General features: G+C 43.5%; 1 protein-coding gene across 2 annotated transcripts in view; it reads right to left on the bottom strand.

The window, feature by feature from the left end:
* Window positions 1–18796, bottom strand: part of LOC110487597 (glutamate receptor ionotropic, kainate 5) — a 42415-nt gene that overhangs the window by 14535 nt on the left and 9084 nt on the right. For both annotated transcript variants that reach the window (XM_036971160.2, XM_036971161.2), the window contains exons 4-14: window positions 18777–18796; window positions 17042–17220; window positions 14331–14384; window positions 13364–13525; window positions 9796–9948; window positions 8205–8309; window positions 7872–7979; window positions 6968–7171; window positions 4624–4737; window positions 2673–2782; window positions 2218–2391 (exon numbers count right to left, since the gene is read on the bottom strand). The exon at window positions 18777–18796 is cut by the window's right edge and continues 146 nt beyond it. In XM_036971160.2, the coding sequence (XP_036827055.1) occupies window positions 2218–2391; window positions 2673–2782; window positions 4624–4737; window positions 6968–7171; window positions 7872–7979; window positions 8205–8309; window positions 9796–9948; window positions 13364–13525; window positions 14331–14384; window positions 17042–17220; window positions 18777–18796 (1383 nt within the window). The remainder of the gene's footprint in view (window positions 1–2217; window positions 2392–2672; window positions 2783–4623; window positions 4738–6967; window positions 7172–7871; window positions 7980–8204; window positions 8310–9795; window positions 9949–13363; window positions 13526–14330; window positions 14385–17041; window positions 17221–18776) is intronic.

Raw genomic sequence — 18796 nt, 5'->3', positions numbered from 1 at the left:
CTGTCCCCATTTTTTATTTATTTTTATTTTATTTCACCTTTATTTAACCGGGTAGGCAAGTTGAGAACAAGTTCTAATTTACAATTGCGACCTGGCCAAGATAAAGCAAAGCAGTTCGACACATACAACGACACAGAGTTACACATGGAGTAAAACAAACATACAGTCAATAATACAGTATAAACAAGTCTATATACGATGTGAGCAAATGAGGTGAGATAAGGGAGGTAAAGGCAAAAAGGCCATGGTGGCAAAGTAAATACAATATAGCAAGTAAAACACTGGAATGGTAGATTTGCAATGGGAGAATGTGCAAAGTAGAAATAAAAATAATGGGGTGCAAAGGAGCAAAATAAATAAATAAATAAAATACAGTAGGGAAAGAGGTAGTTGTTTGGGCTAAATTATAGGTGGGCTATGTACAGGTGCAGTAATCTGTGAGCTGCTCTGACAGTTGGTGCTTAAAGCTAGTGAGGGAGATAAGTGTTTCCAGTTTCAGAGATTTTTGTAGTTCGTTCCAGTCATTGGCAGCAGAGAACTGGAAGGAGAGGCGGCCAAAGAAAGAATTGGTTTTGGGGGTGACTAGAGAGATATACCTGCTGGAGCGTGTGCTACAGGTGGGAGATGCAATGGTGACCAGCGAGCTGAGATAAGGGTGGACTTTACATAGCAGGGTCTTGTAGATGACCTGGAGCCAGTGGGTTTGGCGACGAGTATGAAGCGAGGGCCAGCCAACGAGAGCGTACAGGTCGCAATGGTGGGTAGTATATGGGGCTTTGGTGACCAAACGGATTGCACTGTGATAGACTGCATCCAATTTGTTGAGTAGGGTATTGGAGGCTATTTTGTAAATGACATCGCCAAAGTCGAGGATTGGTAGGATGGTCAGTTTTACAAGGGTATGTTTGGCAGCATGAGTGAAGGATGCTTTGTTGCGAAATAGGAAGCCAATTCTAGATTTAACTTTGGATTGGAGATGTTTGATATGGGTCTGGAAGGAGAGTTTACAGTCTAACCAGACACCTAAGTATTTGTAGTTGTCCACGTATTCTAAGTCAGAGCCGTCCAGAGTAGTAATGTTGGACAGGCGGGTAGGTACAGGTAGCGATCGGTTGAAGAGCATGCATTTAGTTTTACTTGTATTTAAGAGCAATTGGAGGCCACGGAAGGAGAGTTGTATGGCATTGAAGCTTGCCTGGAGGGTTGTTAACACAGTGTCCAAAGAAGGGCCAGAAGTATACAGAATGGTGTCGTCTGCGTAGAGGTAGATCAGAGACTCACCAGCAGCAAGAGCGACCTCATTGATGTATACAGAGAAGAGAGTCGGTCCAAGAATTGAACCCTGTGGCACCCCCATAGAGACTGCCAGAGGTCCGGACAGCAGACCCTCCGATTTGACACACTGAACTCTATCAGAGAAGTAGTTGGTGAACCAGGCGAGGCAATCATTTGAGAAACCAAGGCTGTTGAGTCTGCCGATGAGGATGTGGTGATTGACAGAGTCGAAAGCCGGGTAGGAGAACACTTTGAAGAACCCTTTTTGGTTCCAGGTAGAAATCTTTTGGTTCCAGATAGAACTCTTCTGGGTTCCATGTAGAGCCCTTTCCACAGAGGGTTTTACATGGAACCCAAAAGGATTCTACCTTGAACCCAAAAAGGTTCTACCTGGAACCAAAAAGGGTTCTCCTATGGGGACAGCCGAATAACCCTTTTGGAACCATTTTTTCTAAGAGTATACTTCAGTGAAAAGTCGTTGTTTGGAGGATTTATTGGCACAATTAGGTTATAACAACAAGGTCGTTACCAATGGGAGATCATGTCTAGATGCATTTTACAATGTAGATCTAGTGTATAAATTGCCTGGCTGGGCTGATGAGACAGTGGATTCCGCAGTCAGATGGAACAGAGTAAATAGGAATTTTAACATCATAGATTTAGCCGGTGGTAACTTGTGGAATAGACACCGGCTGGAATGCAGTTTTAACCAATCAGCATCCAGGATTAGACCCACCCGTTGTATAATGCGGTATAATATAATTCCCATTAGTATATGACTGCCATCTGGTTGATCTGATGAACAGTAGCTTTGGGAGAAGAGTAAAGTGGAGGAGGAAGTAATACAGAGGTTGAGACTGTAAGCTAGCCACGCACGCGCACGCGCACCCGCACCCACACACCCCCTCCAACCTCCCTCCCACACAACCCATACACACTTACCAGACCCCGGAGACGCAGCGTGTGGACAGGGCGCGGGGCATAATCTCAGAGCCCTGCTGCATGAAGCCTCCCACGGGGAACCACAGGCTGTTGCCCAGGGTGTACTGGTTCTCCAGCATGTCCTTGCGCCCCATCAGACACGGGTGAGGGTTGTACCACTCATAGGGACTCAACCTGGGAGGTGGACAGAGAGAAAGGTCGACTATTTAGTCTTTAACATAGGATTTATACATAATAGCATCATGTCTAAATGAGTGAAAAAGGATCCCCAAAATTGCATTTCATAACCTCTCTATTAGATTAGTAGATGAGGGAAAGGAGATTTAGAACCACATTAGATATAAGATGCGACCTGGTCCCTGATCTGTTCGTGCTGCATAGCCACCAGTCTACTCTATCTAGAGTGTATGCAGGTTGAGGTGTCCCCCAGCCCAGTAGGTGGCGTAGTCAGTTACCTGGCGGCTAGGAAGAGCACACAGCTGACAGCCAGGTAGGCCAGCAGCATGAAGAGCCACACGGCTGGAGAGAACGGGTCCAGGAAGGAGAAATAACCTGGCTTCCGTCCCTGATTGGAGGATGAAGACAAAGATGGTGTTAACGGAGATCAATACCAGATGGTGCAGTTCAGATTTGAAACACAAGGGGACAAAGTATTGGCATTGATTTCATTACAGACTGGGATATGTGAGTACAGGACCATATCCACAATTGCACAGTGTAGCAAAAGGTTTTGCAATAGAAGATGACAACAAGTGTTTCTTATTGGACAAGTGCAGGTAGTCCCTCACTGTTTCAGCCCGTTTTCTTCCATTTGGTGCCTAATGAATACGACTCAGGACAGCTTGAGTAATTACATTAATAATGGTTTTCCTGCATGCTCTGTAAACCCTTGGGAGATGGAATATACTAGACTACAGAGCTGGGTTTCCGTTAGCTGGTAATATCCGGCTTTTAGCCTATAAAAAAGCCTATAAGTGTTTTTAAAAAAACCCCGTAAAATTATAATTTTTAGCCTATTCATTGATGGACATACCAGTCGATGGAAATGCATTTGACTGGGCATGCTAATCGGTCTATAGGTTCATTTGCATACTTTTGTGAAATGAAATTGGCTCATGTGTACAGTATATCCGTTATGCATCGTATTAATCAGACGCTTGCTTATAGCAAACCTACACAGAACCAATGAGCTGAAAATCGGTCAGGACAACGCGAGAGCTGCTTGTTAAAATGCAACAAGCAGGCTTGCTTCATCAGCGCAACACACATCTTGGAACGAGCATGGGCACGTAGCCTTCTGCCTTGTGCGCATTGCTGCGCTTATAATGTGAATAACGTTCTGATCTGTTGCATCAGACTCATTGCTTTTGTAAACGTTTATTTTTCTTTATTTTCTACTGGTTGTATGAATTTGGGATATATAATCCCACAACCGTCCCAGAGTCTGTATGGAATAGGCTATTTCTTTATAGAATAGATCAACTTTTCTAGTATGTACATTTACATAGGCTAGTGATTTTGCTGTTCGTTACTCGTGTTATTGGCTGAGGAAAAGTAAATGTGGACATTTCTTCGAACACCTTCAGTGTCCATCAGAATTTGGTAAGAAGGAAGAAACCGCACGTTGAATCTTCGACTTACATGTTCCGTTAAATATGAATTACCATCATCTAAATGTGATTTCTGTCATTCTGAGCACCATGGGTGGACGCCCTAATTAGGTTACGCACACAATACATATGGTCAATTTATCAAATTTCCAATAAATTACAATGTTGCCAGTCAAATGCCCAGCGCCACATTTTCATAAGGATACCCTGCTTCGGAGTAATGTGGCTTGTTTGCTGTCCATATATGATCATTGCTTTTTGGATGAATACGGTTGGGTGACACTTTAGTTTAAGGTCTGCTTATGAACTGCTTATAATCATCAAGCTATTGTTTGAATACGTGCCTATTCACTGCATTCACGTTCACGTGCCTATTCACGTGTCCTCATAATAAATTATTTATGCACTGTACTCGCCAATGTTACTCAAGACATCCACAGCTGATAGACAGTTTACAACCAAGCCATTTTATAATGGTCTATGAACAGATGAAGTGAGGTAGTAACATCTGAGCCATACAGGGAACAATGAACAAAACGGTGCATTTTCCACTGCAGCCCTGGTCCAGCCTGAGGCTTTCCAAGACCTTCTGGTATTATCAAATCAGACCAAATGTTATAACGGGGAAATTGCATTTTCATAGCTAGAACTGACACTTAGGACATGGGAAGAGCACCAACTCCCACAGTGGAAAAGCACCAACATAGTACAGCACACATAATCTGTAGTCAATGGCAGTGCCTTACCCATAGTGATAAATCATAACTTAATGGATTTGTCTCTGTGGTCATCTTACCAAATGGACTCTGTACAGGATGCTGATGCCCAGAGACATGAAGGGTTTGGAGAAATCTATGACCTTCTCCCTCTCTGAGGTGATGGTGAACCCAGCTACCGCCAAGTCTGCTTTCTGTAGGGGAGAGGGATGTAGATGGATAGGGGGGTAGAGAGCGCGAGAGAGAGATGGGATAGAGAGAGAGAGAGCAATAGAGAGAGAAAGAAAGAGAGTGAGAAGGGGGAGAGAGAGGAAGTGAGAAAGTGAGAGAAGGGGGAGAGCGAGAGAGAGAGAAGGGGGGAGAGAGAGAAAGAGAGTGAGAGAAAGGAGAGAGAGATGGAGAAAAAGAAGGGGGAGAGATAGAGAAAGAAAGAAAGAAAGAATGAGAAAGAAAGAAAGACAGCGAAAGGGAGGGAGAGAGAAAATACAGAGAAAGAGAGAGAAAAACATAGAGGGGGATAGATATAAGACAGAGGGGAGTCGAAGAAAGAGGAAGTGAGAGCAGAGAGATGGAGAGATACAGATAAAAAAGGGGTCAATTGGGGTTATCGAGGAGAACTTGAAAGCAGTCTTGACATATAGGAGCCCTGCAGGGGTGAGCGTAGACTGTAGTGTAAGAGGAGGAGGGGAAGATTCTTCAAGAGCGAGGTAGAGAGGAAGGAGAGGGGCGGGAAACACCATACAGGGCATAGTCATCATAGAGTGCATGGCTGATCCAACAAAAACAAGACCCCAGACACCTCTCTGTTCCTTAATTACATATTCATTGATTAATGAGGACATACTCATTAACGAGTTTCACCCACTTTCATCAGGCAGTAGCAGGAGAGAAGGGCGGGAGAGAGGGGGGGTGGGTAAGTGTGTTATTCAATGAAGTGTTTAGGGAATGTTAGTTTGTGTGTGTGTGTGTGTGTGTGTGTGTGTGTGTGGTTATTGCATAACGATGATTATTTAAAAATTAAGTGAGAGTGTGTGTGTTTTCATGGAATTTACATAACCTTGTGTGTGTGTGTGTTTTCGTGTGTGTGTGTGTGTGTGTGTGAGGGCTCCATTAGTGTGTGTCTCTCCGTGTGTGCCACCAGAGTGTGTTCACTCCACATGAGTGCATGTGTGGTGTGTGTGTGTGCGCGTGTGTACACATGTTCATCCACGTGTGCAACAGAGAGATTTTGATTAGCCTCTTAACGAGTTGGTTGGGTCACGCATGGCTCCACTACCCCACCAGCCCCACTCACACAAGGGGAAGGTAAGGTCATTACAGACGTCATCATCATTATCATTACCATTATCAGTAACAACGTTATTAGACACTATCGGGAGTCGAGATAGGGCCACACAGATAGCATCAGTAATTGCAGTTGTCGTTTTGAGTGGTGGCAACATTAGCTGAAAACGATGTTATGGCAACAGCGAGTGTGGTAAAATAACGGGTGGGTCTGTGGCGTTGTGGCCAAAATATCCTTCGCAGCCACAAACAAAATAGAAACAGTAGACGCTGTTGTTGTTGTTGTTACAGCAAGAGCAGTGGAAAGAGCTTTGAGTGCCTTGCGGATTCCAATACATTTTGCTGCATCAGCTGCTATCACAAGGGAATATTTACGGGAGAGTTGAGATTCATAGACTTGAGTTGGCTCAATGTAAACACACACACACAAACAGTATGTTGTAAAAGCTGTGACAAGGGATGCACATTTCTGGTTACTTTCCCCAAATTCCCCAGTTTTCCAGAAATCCTGGTTGGAAGATTCCTGCAATTAATAAGCAAGAAATCTGTGAATCCTCTAATGAGGATTTTTGGAAAAAGGGAATTTGGGGGAAAGTTAACTGAATTTTGAAACACTAGCTCTGACTGTGGTCTAAAAGCCACCAGTTCTATACTACTAAGAGCTACAGGTTAGCACGACGATTAGCAGACTTGATCAGTGGTCACCAACCATGGTACTAGAGAGCTTAGCAGGTTTTTGTTCCATCCCAGCACTAACACCTGATTAAATAAATCAACTAATCATCACAACTTAGATGAATTGTATCAGGTATTGTAGTGCAGAGCTGGGGCAAAGCCAGACATCCCTATAGCTCTCCAAGACCAAGGATTTTATCCAGGCTTCCTGTTAGTTACCATGGCGAATATTTAAGGCTGACTTTGACTGATTGAAGACCCACCCTATTGACCCACCATTACAGCCAGTCGTCTAGATGGTGTGTGTGTGTGTGTGTGTGTGTGTGTGCGCGCGCGTGTGTGTATGCGTGTGAGAGAGTGAGAGAGAGAGTGTGTGAGAGTGTGTGCGTGTGTGTGTGAGACTGTGTGTGTGTGAGAGTGTGTATGTGCGTGTGTGTGCATGTGTGTGAGAGTATGTGCGCTTACCCTATTGATGAGCTCTCCCACCATGCCTGTCCAGGAACCATTTGGTTCAGGCGCTCCGTACAGACCGTCATCCACCAGCTTGATCCTGAAGGAGAACTTCAACATGTCTGACAGCTCTCTTAGCATGTCCACACAGAAGCCCTGGTACCGGTCGTTTCCCTGCAGCTCCTGGTAGTTGGACTTATGCATCACATACGGGTTCTCCTGCAATAGCAGGAAATCAAACGGCATTTACCCGAAACGTGTTGATTAAAAAATATATATATATATATATATCTATACACTCGTTCTTGTCTTTTGTTACTAGCACTGACTTGGTTGATAGCCACTTATTAAGGAAAACATTTGATTGCTATGACTGTGAGATGTGGTTGTCTCACCTAGCAAAGCTCATATGAATGCACTAACTGTAAGTCGTTCTGGAATAAGAATGTCTGCTAAGTGACTAAAATGTAAATCTATATGTAATGTAGATTTTTGAAGCAAACGTCCTACCAACAGCTGCTGAATATCTCTTCATCATAATTCAAAGAAGGAACAGTGTCCTGAAGCATTTAGTAAGGGCTGAATCTTCACTTGGAATGCGTGCACATACCCTCATTTACATATATTGTAATTTCTCACATATAGGTCACTGGCAAAATGATTTGTCACTAAGCGGCAATAAGCGACCTATTAGACACGAATGACATTAACATCTACTTAGCACTTACTTGATCAGGTGTAAAGAAGTGATATTACAAGTTACAGTACAATAAAATGATTAGTGTACTATTGACTGACTTTTTTTTGTTTTTGTTCTTGGTAAATTAAACTCCATCTTGCTTTAACCCAAAATGGCCAACAGAAAACCAACAGTTTCACATTCTACCAATGCAAATTTGCGAAACCACAATGTCTTTACCAATATGGTGGTGACGATGAGCGTCTTGTTAGCCAACGTCTCCGACATGTTGATGTCCAGGGACGTCGAGTTCATCGCCAACGTGTTGTTAGAGTACCAGATTCCGATCTATACACGCGGATGACGAAGGAAAGAAAAGGATTGGGAGAGGGGGACGAAGAGAAAAGAGATTTGACAATAGGGGTCAACCCGTGATCAATGTCTATGCATTAGTCAATACGTATAGTGCATCTAACTCCAGTGCTTGTCAATCAACTCATAAATACAGCCAGTCAACCCCAACCCCACTGTGACCCAGTCACATTTGAACCCATTACCCCTTGACCCCCTGACCTCTTTATGACCCCCATGGTGCTTCTCCAGGATCCTCAGGGTATAGTTTGTCCTCTGGCCTTTGCTGTTGAACTCCACCCTGCCAGTCAACCCATCATACTCCACCTGAGAGAGAGAGAGAAAGAGAGAGGGAGTGAGTGAGGGAGAGACAGAGAGGGAGTGAGGGAGAGAGAGAGAGAGGGGAAGCAAGAGAGTGAAAAACAAAATGTATTCTTTCAAGGAGCCAGAGAGAGAGAGTGGCAAATAGAGAGAAAAATAATGTTGGACAGAAAGAGAGGGGAGGGACAGAGAAACAGAGAGAAAGAGAGAGGGAGAGATTCAGCCCAGACAAACAGACCAGGCGATAGCTAGGCTTGGCGGCGGTATATTAGATGGCTGAAAGGGGCGAGAGAGACAGAGTGATGTATGGTTAAAACAAAAGGCAAGCAGAGAGACTGAGGGTGCAGCGTGGAGAGAGAGAGAATGAATTATACCCTGAAAGAGAGGTAGAACGAGAGATGCCCAAACGAGGAACAACAGAGTGGGGGAAAGAGGGGGGAGAGGAACCACTGCCAAAGAGAGTGTACGAATGATGGAATGATGCACGGAGAGCGAGAAAACATTGTCTGAGACTGAAGAGAGATGAGTGGAGAAACAGATGGTGGAAGATAAGAAATGGCAGACTCCGATAGGAGGAGGAAGTGAGGATGGAGAGAAAATGTGCTGCCCAGCAGAGCACTACAATGAAGATAGGAAGAATACCATCAACACCAAAACATACAACAACCACAAAACAAGAGCAGTAGTATTCGTGACAACATACGAATGCCCCAAAGGCGACAGGAAGGTTATAAGATTGTGCTTCAAGCACTAACGTTTTGCTAAGTGGAGCTGTGCTATTCACTAGTTAGCCTACTGGTAGAGTTGGGGTCAATTCCAAACCAACTCAGTCAATTGCTCAATAATTCAGGAGTCACTTCATGAATTGAAAAGTTATATCACTTTTATTTTATGAGCTGAAATGCTATTCATCCCCCAAATGTACTGATTTTATATGGATTTGCCCAGCAACCCTTGTTACTTCTGTAGTTCATGACCAAAGGTAGCCATGTTTTGACTAAGCATGGAATCTATTAGAACCGGACTGGTCTGTAATCAACAACATCACATTGTTGCCTTGGCAGGAGAACGAGTTGGCTACGGGGACAAATGCATAAATAGCTAGCCACTCGAGTTGGGACAATGTTCAGTAACAGGTGGATGTACCTGTTACAGTAACAAGTGGATGTACCATACGTATGTTGCATATTTCCACTAAGCACTGGACCTATTGGGACGATGTTACATAGTTGCCTGGGCAAGACAACAATGAGTTGGCTTATATGCAGGTGGCACAATTGGCTAGTTTGGACAACATGCAGTAAAGAGAAACCACACTGGTGAACGAAAGGTTTCTGTAGTCAACAAAACTTACAACAACATTACAATGGGATAGTTGGGACAGCATTGGGACAGTGTTGGCACAGCATCGGGACAGTATTGAGACAGCATCGGGACAGTATTGAGACAGCATCGGGACAGTATTGAGTAAAGAGAGAGCAGGTGTGGGTACCATGCGCAGGTAGTTCATCAGGCTGGTGCCGTGCTGCCAGATCTGAGGAGTGGTGCAGCTGAGTGGCTTCACTCCAATCTCCTGACTCCGGTTGAGCTCACGCACCGCCCCCACCACCACATGCACCGCATCAAACATGAGAGCCGACGACAGCTGTGGGAGAGCGAGAGTAAGAAAGACATAGGGAGGGAGAGATGGAGAGAGGCACAATGGTAGAGAGAAAGAGAGAGAAAGATAAGGGAGGCAGGCATAAGGATAGAGAGAGAGATGGAGAAAGAAAGACAGAAACATTGAGATAGATGAGACATTTCTCAGTCAACAAGGTGGCACTGTGGTCTGTGCCAAAGCGATTCAATCAAACCTTAAAGGGAAACGTTGGGATTTTGGTAATGAGGCCCTTTATCTACTTCCCTAGAGCTCGACGAACTCGTGGACACCATTTGTATGTCTCTGTGTCCAGTATGAAGGCTTGTAGGGTGTGAAACAATGCTAGCTAGCGTTAGCGCAATGACTGGAAGCATGTTAATTAGCAATTGTGCTAGCGCTAGTTAGCAACTTCCGTCTGACGCTGGGGAAGAAGATAAAGGGCCTCAATGCCAAAATCCCGAACTAACCCTTGAACATTAATGACATCTGGTCAGGCATCAGTCAACCGGACAGATTGTGAGTGACAGCATGGCAATCTGTGTACCTCGACTGTCAGTTTGATTGTGTCAAAAGGAATAGTGATAAAGTCTGTGTATGAGGCCGGTGGGAGGAGCTATAGGAGAACGGGCTCATTGTAATGGCTGGATTGGCATTAATGGAACGGAGTCAGACGTGGTTTCCATACGTTTGATGCCGTTCCGTTTATCCCATTCCAGCCATTACCACCAGCCTCCTCTGCTGTGTATGACCTAGAAATGTACGAGTAAATGTGTGGCATTGCACGTACGAGTAAGTGTATGAGTGAGCATGTATGAGGGAATGTGAAATTGGATGTCATTATACTGTTATAGTATGAAATATATGATGCTAGACCAGTGTAAATTAGTATCGAGAGTATACGGGTAGTACGAGAGTATACGGGTAGTACGAGAGTATACGGGTAGTAGTCAAAATATGTACGGGTATCACCTGGAGGGTAACTTAGCAGTAGTGAGTACACAAGAGAAATACTTGGCTGACACGATATGAGTAAGTTACTGTAGCAGTATATGAGTAAGTTTCTGTAGCAGTATATGTGTCACGCCCTGATCTGTTTCACCTGTACTTGTGCTTGTCTCCACCCCCTCCAGGTGTCGCTTATTATCCCCCTGTGTAATTATCCCTGTGTTTCCCTGTCTCCCTGTGCCAGTTCGTCTCGTTTGTCAAGTCAACCAGAGTTTTTGTGTCTCAGCTCCTTCTTTTCCCAGTCTCTCTTTTCTCGCCCTCGTGGTTTTGACCCTTGCCTGTCCTGACTCTGAGCCCGCCTGCCTGACTACTCTGCTTGCCCCTGACCTCGAGCCTGCCTATCGCCTGGTACTGTTTGGACTCTGACCTGGTTTATGAACTCGCCTGTCCCCAACCTGCCTTTTGCCTACCCCTTTTGTTATAATACATATTGGAGCTCAACCATCTGCCTCCTGTGTCTGCATTTGGGTCTCGCCTTGTGCCCTTATAATATGAGTAAGTTGCTGTAGCAGTATATGAGTAAGTTACTGTAGTAGTATATGAGTGACAGTATAAGAGTAACAGTATGTGACAGTGTATGAGCAAAATGATTTGAGTAATAAGTATATGAGTATTAATAGGTAATCAGTATACAAATGACAGTCAGACTAATGAAAGAGAATATAACAGTGTTTGAAGAAGGTATGCATTACAGTGAATGTAAATATGGAGGGAGAGTATTACAGTATATGAAAGTATACGAGTACAGTATACAGTGGGGCAAAAAAGTATTTAGTCAGCCACCAATTGTGCAAGTTCTCCCACTTAAAAAGATGAGAGAGGCCTGTAATTTTCATCATAGGTACACTTCAACTATGACAGACAAAATGAGGGGAAAAAATCCAGAAAATCATATTGTAGGATTTTTAATGAATTTATTTGCAAATTATGGTGGAAAATAAGTATTTGGTCAATAACAAAAGTTTATCTCAATACTTTGTTATATACCCTTTGTTGGCAATGACAGAGGTCAAACGTTTTCTGTAAGTCTTCACACACTGTTGCTGGTATTTTGGCCCATTCCTCCATGCAGATCTCCTCTAGAGCAGTGATGTTTTGGGGCTGTTGCTAGGCAACACAGACTTTCAACTGCTTCCAAAGATTTTCTATGGGGTTGAGATCTGAAGACTGGCTAGGCCACTCCAGGACCTTGAAATGCTTCTTACGAAGCCACTCCTTCGTTGCCCGGGCGGTGTGTTTGGGATCATTGTCATGCTGAAAGACCCAGCCACGTTTAATCTTCAATGCCCTTGCTGATGGAAGGTTTTCACTCAAAATCTCACGATACATGGCCCCATTCATTCTTTCCTTTACACGGATCAGTCGTCCTGGTCCCTTTGCAAAAAAACAGCCCCAAAGCATGATGTTTCCACCCCCATGCTTCACAGTAGGTATGGTGTTCTTTGGATGCAACTCAGCATTCCTTGTCCTCCAAACTCGACGAGTTGAGATTTTACCAAAAAGTTATATTTTGGTTTCATCTGACCATATGACATTCTCCCAATCTTCTTCTGAATCATCCAAATGCTCTCTAGCAAACTTCAGCTGGGCCTGGACATGTACTGGCTTAAGCAGGGGGACACGTCTGGCACTGCAGGATTTGAGTCCCTGGCGGCGTAGTGTGTTACTGATGGTAGGCTTTGTTACTTTGGTCCCAGGTCTCTGCAGGTCATTCACTAGGTCCCCCCGTGTGGTTCTGGGATTTTTGCTCACCGTTATTGTGATCATTTTGACCCCACGGGGTGTGATCTTGCATGGAGCCCCAGATCGAGGGAGATTATCAGTGGTCTTGTATGTCTTCCATTTCCTAATAATTGCTCCCACAGTTGATTTCTTCAAACCAAGCTACTTACCTATTGCAGATTCAGTCTTCCCAGCCTGGTGCAGGTCTACAATTTAGTTTCTGGTGTCCTTTGACAGCTCTTTGGTCTTGGCCATAGTGGAGTTTGGAGTGTTACTGTTTGAGGTTGTGGACAGGTGTCTTTTATACTGATAACAAGTTCAAACAGGTGCCATTAATACAGGTAACGAGTGGAGGACAGAGGAGCCTCTTAAAGAAGAAGTTACAGGTCTGTGAGAACCAGAAATCTTGCTTGTTTGTAGGTGACCAAATACTTATTTTCCACCATAATTTGCAAATAAATTGATAAAAAATCCTACAATGTGATTTTCTGGATTTGTTTTTCTCATTTTGTCTGTCATAGTTGAAGTGTACCTATGATGAAAATTACAGGCCTCTCTCATCTTTTTAAGTAGGAGAACTTGCACAATTGGTGGCTGTCTAAATACTTTTTTGCCCCACTGTATGAGAAAGATTGAGAATGAGCAACAGTAACAGTGTATGAGTACAACCACATACAGGGTGTCCTGTTCTCACCGCTGGGCCGGGGTAGGGGCTGAGTTCACAGCCCTCCCTCCAGGACAGGTTGAGACTCCTGATGAACTCCAGGTAGAAGGGATGGCTGCTGTTGAACATGGAGAAACCCACGATGTTGGACTGGTCATCCACCACGTCGTCCAATCGCAGCAGGGGAAAGTCCTGATTGACATAAGAGAGAGGGAGGGGCTTGGGAGTGTACACTCTAGAGAGAGCTAGCTAAACCACACAGGTGGATAACAGGTTTGTTTATATTTAATGTGATGTATATTATTTGATGTATATTATATATATTATATATATATACATATATATTATATTAAATGATTGTTCGACAGTGACGTATGAGATAACAGTGTGAAAATAGGGGTAGAATAGGGGTAAATATTTGAAATATTTTTAAATGCAGGCTCTGAAAAAGATCATTGCAGTTGGACAGCAGTGGTAACAGTGAACCACAGCATCTCACAATAGCAGAGTGATACTGTATACTGTAAGGCCACAGTGTATCAGTACGATATAGGACCGTGGTACAATACAGTGACAGAGGCAGGACAGGGAGCCAGCTCTAGACAGTAGAGTGGCGTGCCATTCAGCCACTGTATGAAAATGAAAGGGTGATGATTTAGAGATTTCTGGCCCCTCTCCAAAGTTTCGGGGAACTGCCGTTTTGCCCTTAGGGGTGTGAGGCGCACGCCCTTGTAAGTACCACGGTAAAAATGTCCTGCACTGTAGACGGGACGGGATATGATGTCGGAAATATTATTAGCTATGTAAGTCACCTCGCACAAGGGCATGCGCCGGGCAGGGAAATAATGATGACAAACTGCGCACTCCCATCATGCATTTCAGATGAGATCCGCCGCGATAGCCATCCATAGGCCGGGCGGCCAGGGCACGAGCAGAAAGGGTAGTGGGTAGGGTATGGAGAGGGATGGGAGGAGAATTTTGATTGGTATGCTCTTACCATGGTGGTGAGGATGTACTTGTAAAATGCTGACGTCATCCCCAGCTCCGATGCCTGAGGGGTGGAAAAGGAGAGAGGGGTCATTGGTTACAGTGCTGAACTGTACTGCATTGTGGGTGATGCAATAACTTGATCATATGGCATTCAGATAACAAGTTGGTTCACTTTATACACATCAGTCGGTGTATAACATGTACAACTGTGACCTCTCTGCTATTGAGACATAACGTTACGCAAACAGCGCATATCTGCTATTTTGACGTGCATTTACATAGCTGACATGAAGACTACTTGTAGAATTTACATAGCTGACATGAAGACTACTTGTAGCATTTACATAGCTGACATAAAGACTACTTGTAGCATTTACATAGCTGACATGAAGACTACTTGTAGAATTTACATAGCTGACATGAAGACTACTTGTAGAATTTACATAGCTGACATAAAGACTACTTGTAGCATTTACATAGCTTACATGAAGACTACTTGTAGAATTGACATAGCTTACATAAAGACTACTTGTAGCATTTACATAGCTTACAGTAGTTGTGCCACTGGTAGTGCCACCAGTAGAATACAGAACAGAATATTACATCATTTAAAAGCATGCATACATAATGCGCCTTCTGGCTGCAATACAGCGTAGAATAAATGGTACTATGTGTTATACTGCAGAGAATGACGTTGAGCTGGGCAAGGCAAACCTACATAAAGATTTCATAGGACATTAATAATTCACGCAGATTCATAAGTAGATATATTCATTATGTCTAAGTAACATCACAATTCCATTTATGGAATGTTTATGTACTGCTTACAAATGTGTTATATATGAGTTATACATGTGTTAAATATATATATATATATATATATATATATATATATGAGTTATACATGTGTTTTAAATATATATATATATATATATATATGAGTTATACATGTGTTTTATATATATATATATATATATATATATATATATATATATATGTGTATGTGTGTGTATATATATATATATATATATATATATATATATATATATACATGAGTTATACATGTGTTTTATATACACTGCTCAAAAAAAATAAAGGGAACACTTAAACAACACAATGTAACTCCAAGTCAATCACACTTCTGTGAAATCAAACTGTCCACTTAGGAAGCAACACTGAGTGACAATAAATTTCACATGCCGTAGGAGGGCAACAACCCAGCAGCAGGACCGCTACCTCCTCCTTGTGCAAGGAGGAGCAGGAGGAGCACTGCCAGAGCCCTGCAAAATGACCTCCAGCAGGCCTCAAATGTGCATGTGTCTGCTCAAACGGTCAGAAACAGACTCCATGAGGGTGGTATGAGGGCCCGACGTCCACAGGTGGGGGTTGTGCTTACAGCCCAACACCGTGCAGGACGTTTGGCATTTGCCAGAGAACACCAAGATTGGCAAATTCGCCACTGGCGCCCTGTGCTCTTCACAGATGAAAGCAGGTTCGCACTGGGCACGTGACAGACGTGACAGTCTGGAGACGCCGTGGAGAACGTTCTGCTGCCTGCAACATCCTCCAGCATGACCGGTTTGGCGATGGGTCAGTCATGGTGTGGGGTGGCATTTCTTTGGCATTCCTCCATGTGCTCGCCAGAGGTAGCCTGACTGCCATTAGGTACCGAGATGAGATCCTCAGACCACTTGTGAGACCATATGCTGGTGCGGTTGGCCCTGGGTTCCTCCTAATGCAAGACAATGCTAGACCTCATGTGGCTGGAGTGTGTCAGCAGTTCCTGCAAGAGGAAGGCATTGATGCTATGGACTGGCCCGCCGTTCCCCAGACCTGATTCCAATTGAGCACATCTGGGACATCATGTCTCGCTCCATCCACCAATGCCACGTTGCACCACAGACTGTCCAGGAGTTGGCAGATGCTTTAGTCCAGGTCTGGGATGAGATCCCTCAGGAGACCATCCGCCACCTCATCAGGAGCATGCCCAGGCATTGTAGGGAGGTCATACAGGCATGTGGAGGCCACACACACTACTGAGCCTCATTTTGACTTGTTTTAAGGACATTACATCAAAGTTGGATCAGCCTGTAGTGTGGTTTTCCACTTTAATTTTGAGTGTGACTCCAAATCCAGACCTCCATGGGTTGATAAATTTGATTTCCTTTGATAATTTTTGTGTGATTTTGTTGTCAGCACATTCAACTATGTAAAGAAAAAAGTATTTAATAAGAATATTTCATTCATTCAGATCTAGGATGTGTTATTTTAGTGTTCCATTTATTTTTTCGAGCAGTGTATATATGTGTATGTATATATATATATATATATATATATATATATATATATATATATATATATATATATATATATATATATATATATATATTTTAAAACATGTATACTCATATATATATATAGAACATATGTATATATATGAGTTATACATGTGTTATGACTTCCTAGATTGAGGAAGCCTTCAAATAAAGTGTTTTTCTTTGAAGGACTTTAAACAATAATATATAATAATAATACATGCCATTTAGCAGGTCTTTTATCCAAAGCAACTTAGTCACGCCTGCTTACATTTTACGTACGGGCAGCCCTGAGAATCAAACCCACTATGCCGTGCTCTACACCTGAGCTACAGATGACCTGAGCTACAGACCACACTGTTGTCAGTTGTCTTTGTAACTGTAGCCCGGTGAGTGTCCTGACCTTCTGGAGGATGAGGTAGGAGATGGAGGCATTGGCGTCGATAATGATAGTGGCCACTTTGTCGTCTCTGATCTCCTTCAGCAAGGGGGTGGGGTCCAGGCTTTCGTCCAGCATCCTGACGGACAACGTTTCCCGGGAGATCAGGAAGCGCCGCACCAGCTCCTCCAATCGCAGCAGACCTAAAGGGTGGAGGCGGAGGGGCATCAAAGTTAGAGACTGGGAATGTGTTGATGAACTGCAAATGTTGTGATACCTCAACCAAACATTTCAGAGAACTACAACACTGTGTTGTTGTTTCAAAACTCATTTTGATTACTGCTACCATTTTGATTACTGCTACCATTTTGATTACTGCAACCACTTTGATTACTGCTACCATTTTGATGACTTATATTTTGCTCTATTTCTCTGTCCCCCTCCCCCTTTATAATATACTGCGTAGTAACTCTAAAACTACTTTGGTAAATATACCATCATTTAACAGGTAATCAGATGGTAACTACATGCCTAGAGGATGCTGGTAACGTTCACATTCTCTCTAAACCACTATGTTTAATCTGATATTTTGGTGAGGTGTGTAACAAAGGAGGGTTTTTCAATATTTTCAATTGTTTCACTTTTTTCTTAAAATGAATGACAAGTACACCTTTACTTCCTGCCTGTTTTTATAACATTCAGTGACCACTGAGTGAACGTATCCAGGACTAGTAAAATCACATGCATGACCTTGATAATTGAAACAATAAACTCTCCATAGGGTGGCTGTAATTTAACTGAGCCGTGAACAGGGAAACCAATACATCGGCAATGTAGCTGACTGTAAAAGCAATTTTAAACAGAAGAGAGAAGAAGAAAAATATATATACATTTTGCGAGGGCACATTACACAGACCGCATACCAGTCCAACCAAGTCGAAAACAGTGGGATCGATAAAGAGGGAGGACGGCACGGCCTGTAAAAAGATGCATTCGGTGCATGATCACACCTGACCTTGGCCCCAGACCTGAGCAGTCAAGTGGAGAGGCAGCTCTTAAGTGGAAAGCATAATCCAATCTGGAGGGGAACTGGGCTAATCCACAGCGTGGACCGGCCGGGAGGCTGCACTCTGTGTGCAGGGGGATCCTAGGATACAATCTGCTGCTCTGCTGAAGATTCAGGGGCATCGGCTGTACGTTGACAAGCCTAGAAGCGTCAAAACATATAAACAGTACATAAACCTCAACGGGTAGCTATGTACTGCTATAACCTTCTTGGCTAAATGAAGGATTACGTGAGCAGACACCTTGAAGAAAACCCTGCACTCACGCTCAACCTTTGCGTAGATCAAACTATAACCGTGGAGAGTTTGTGTATGAAAATACGGAGGTAAAGGAAATACAGGAGGACATGAATACAGTCCAGCTCAATGCCCACGCTCTGCCTTGGCATAAATGAGACTGTACACTCTTCGAATAAAGGGTTCCAAAAGGGTTCTTTCGGCTGTTCCCATAGGATAACCCTTTTTGGTTCCAGGTAGAGCCTTTTTTGGTTCCAGGTAGAATCCTCTGTGGAAAGGGTTCTACTTGGAACCAAAAAGGGTTCTCCTATGGGGACAGCCGAAGAACCCTTTTAGGTTCTGGATAGCACCTTTTTTTCTAAGAGCGTACATAGGGAAGAATTGTAGTACAGAAATATACCTGTTGGGAAGTATAGGAGCATGAATGTAGCATCAGACACCCTTAGGTGTACACTCACACTCTGCCTTGGCGCAGATG

Source organism: Oncorhynchus mykiss, chromosome 30 (genome assembly GCF_057628025.1).
Source record: "Oncorhynchus mykiss isolate SJ-2025 chromosome 30, ASM5762802v1, whole genome shotgun sequence".
In the NCBI taxonomy this organism is placed as follows: Eukaryota; Metazoa; Chordata; class Actinopteri; order Salmoniformes; family Salmonidae; genus Oncorhynchus; species Oncorhynchus mykiss.
Note: the sequence above shows the minus strand (reverse complement) of the source record. Positions and strands in the feature narration are given on the sequence as shown.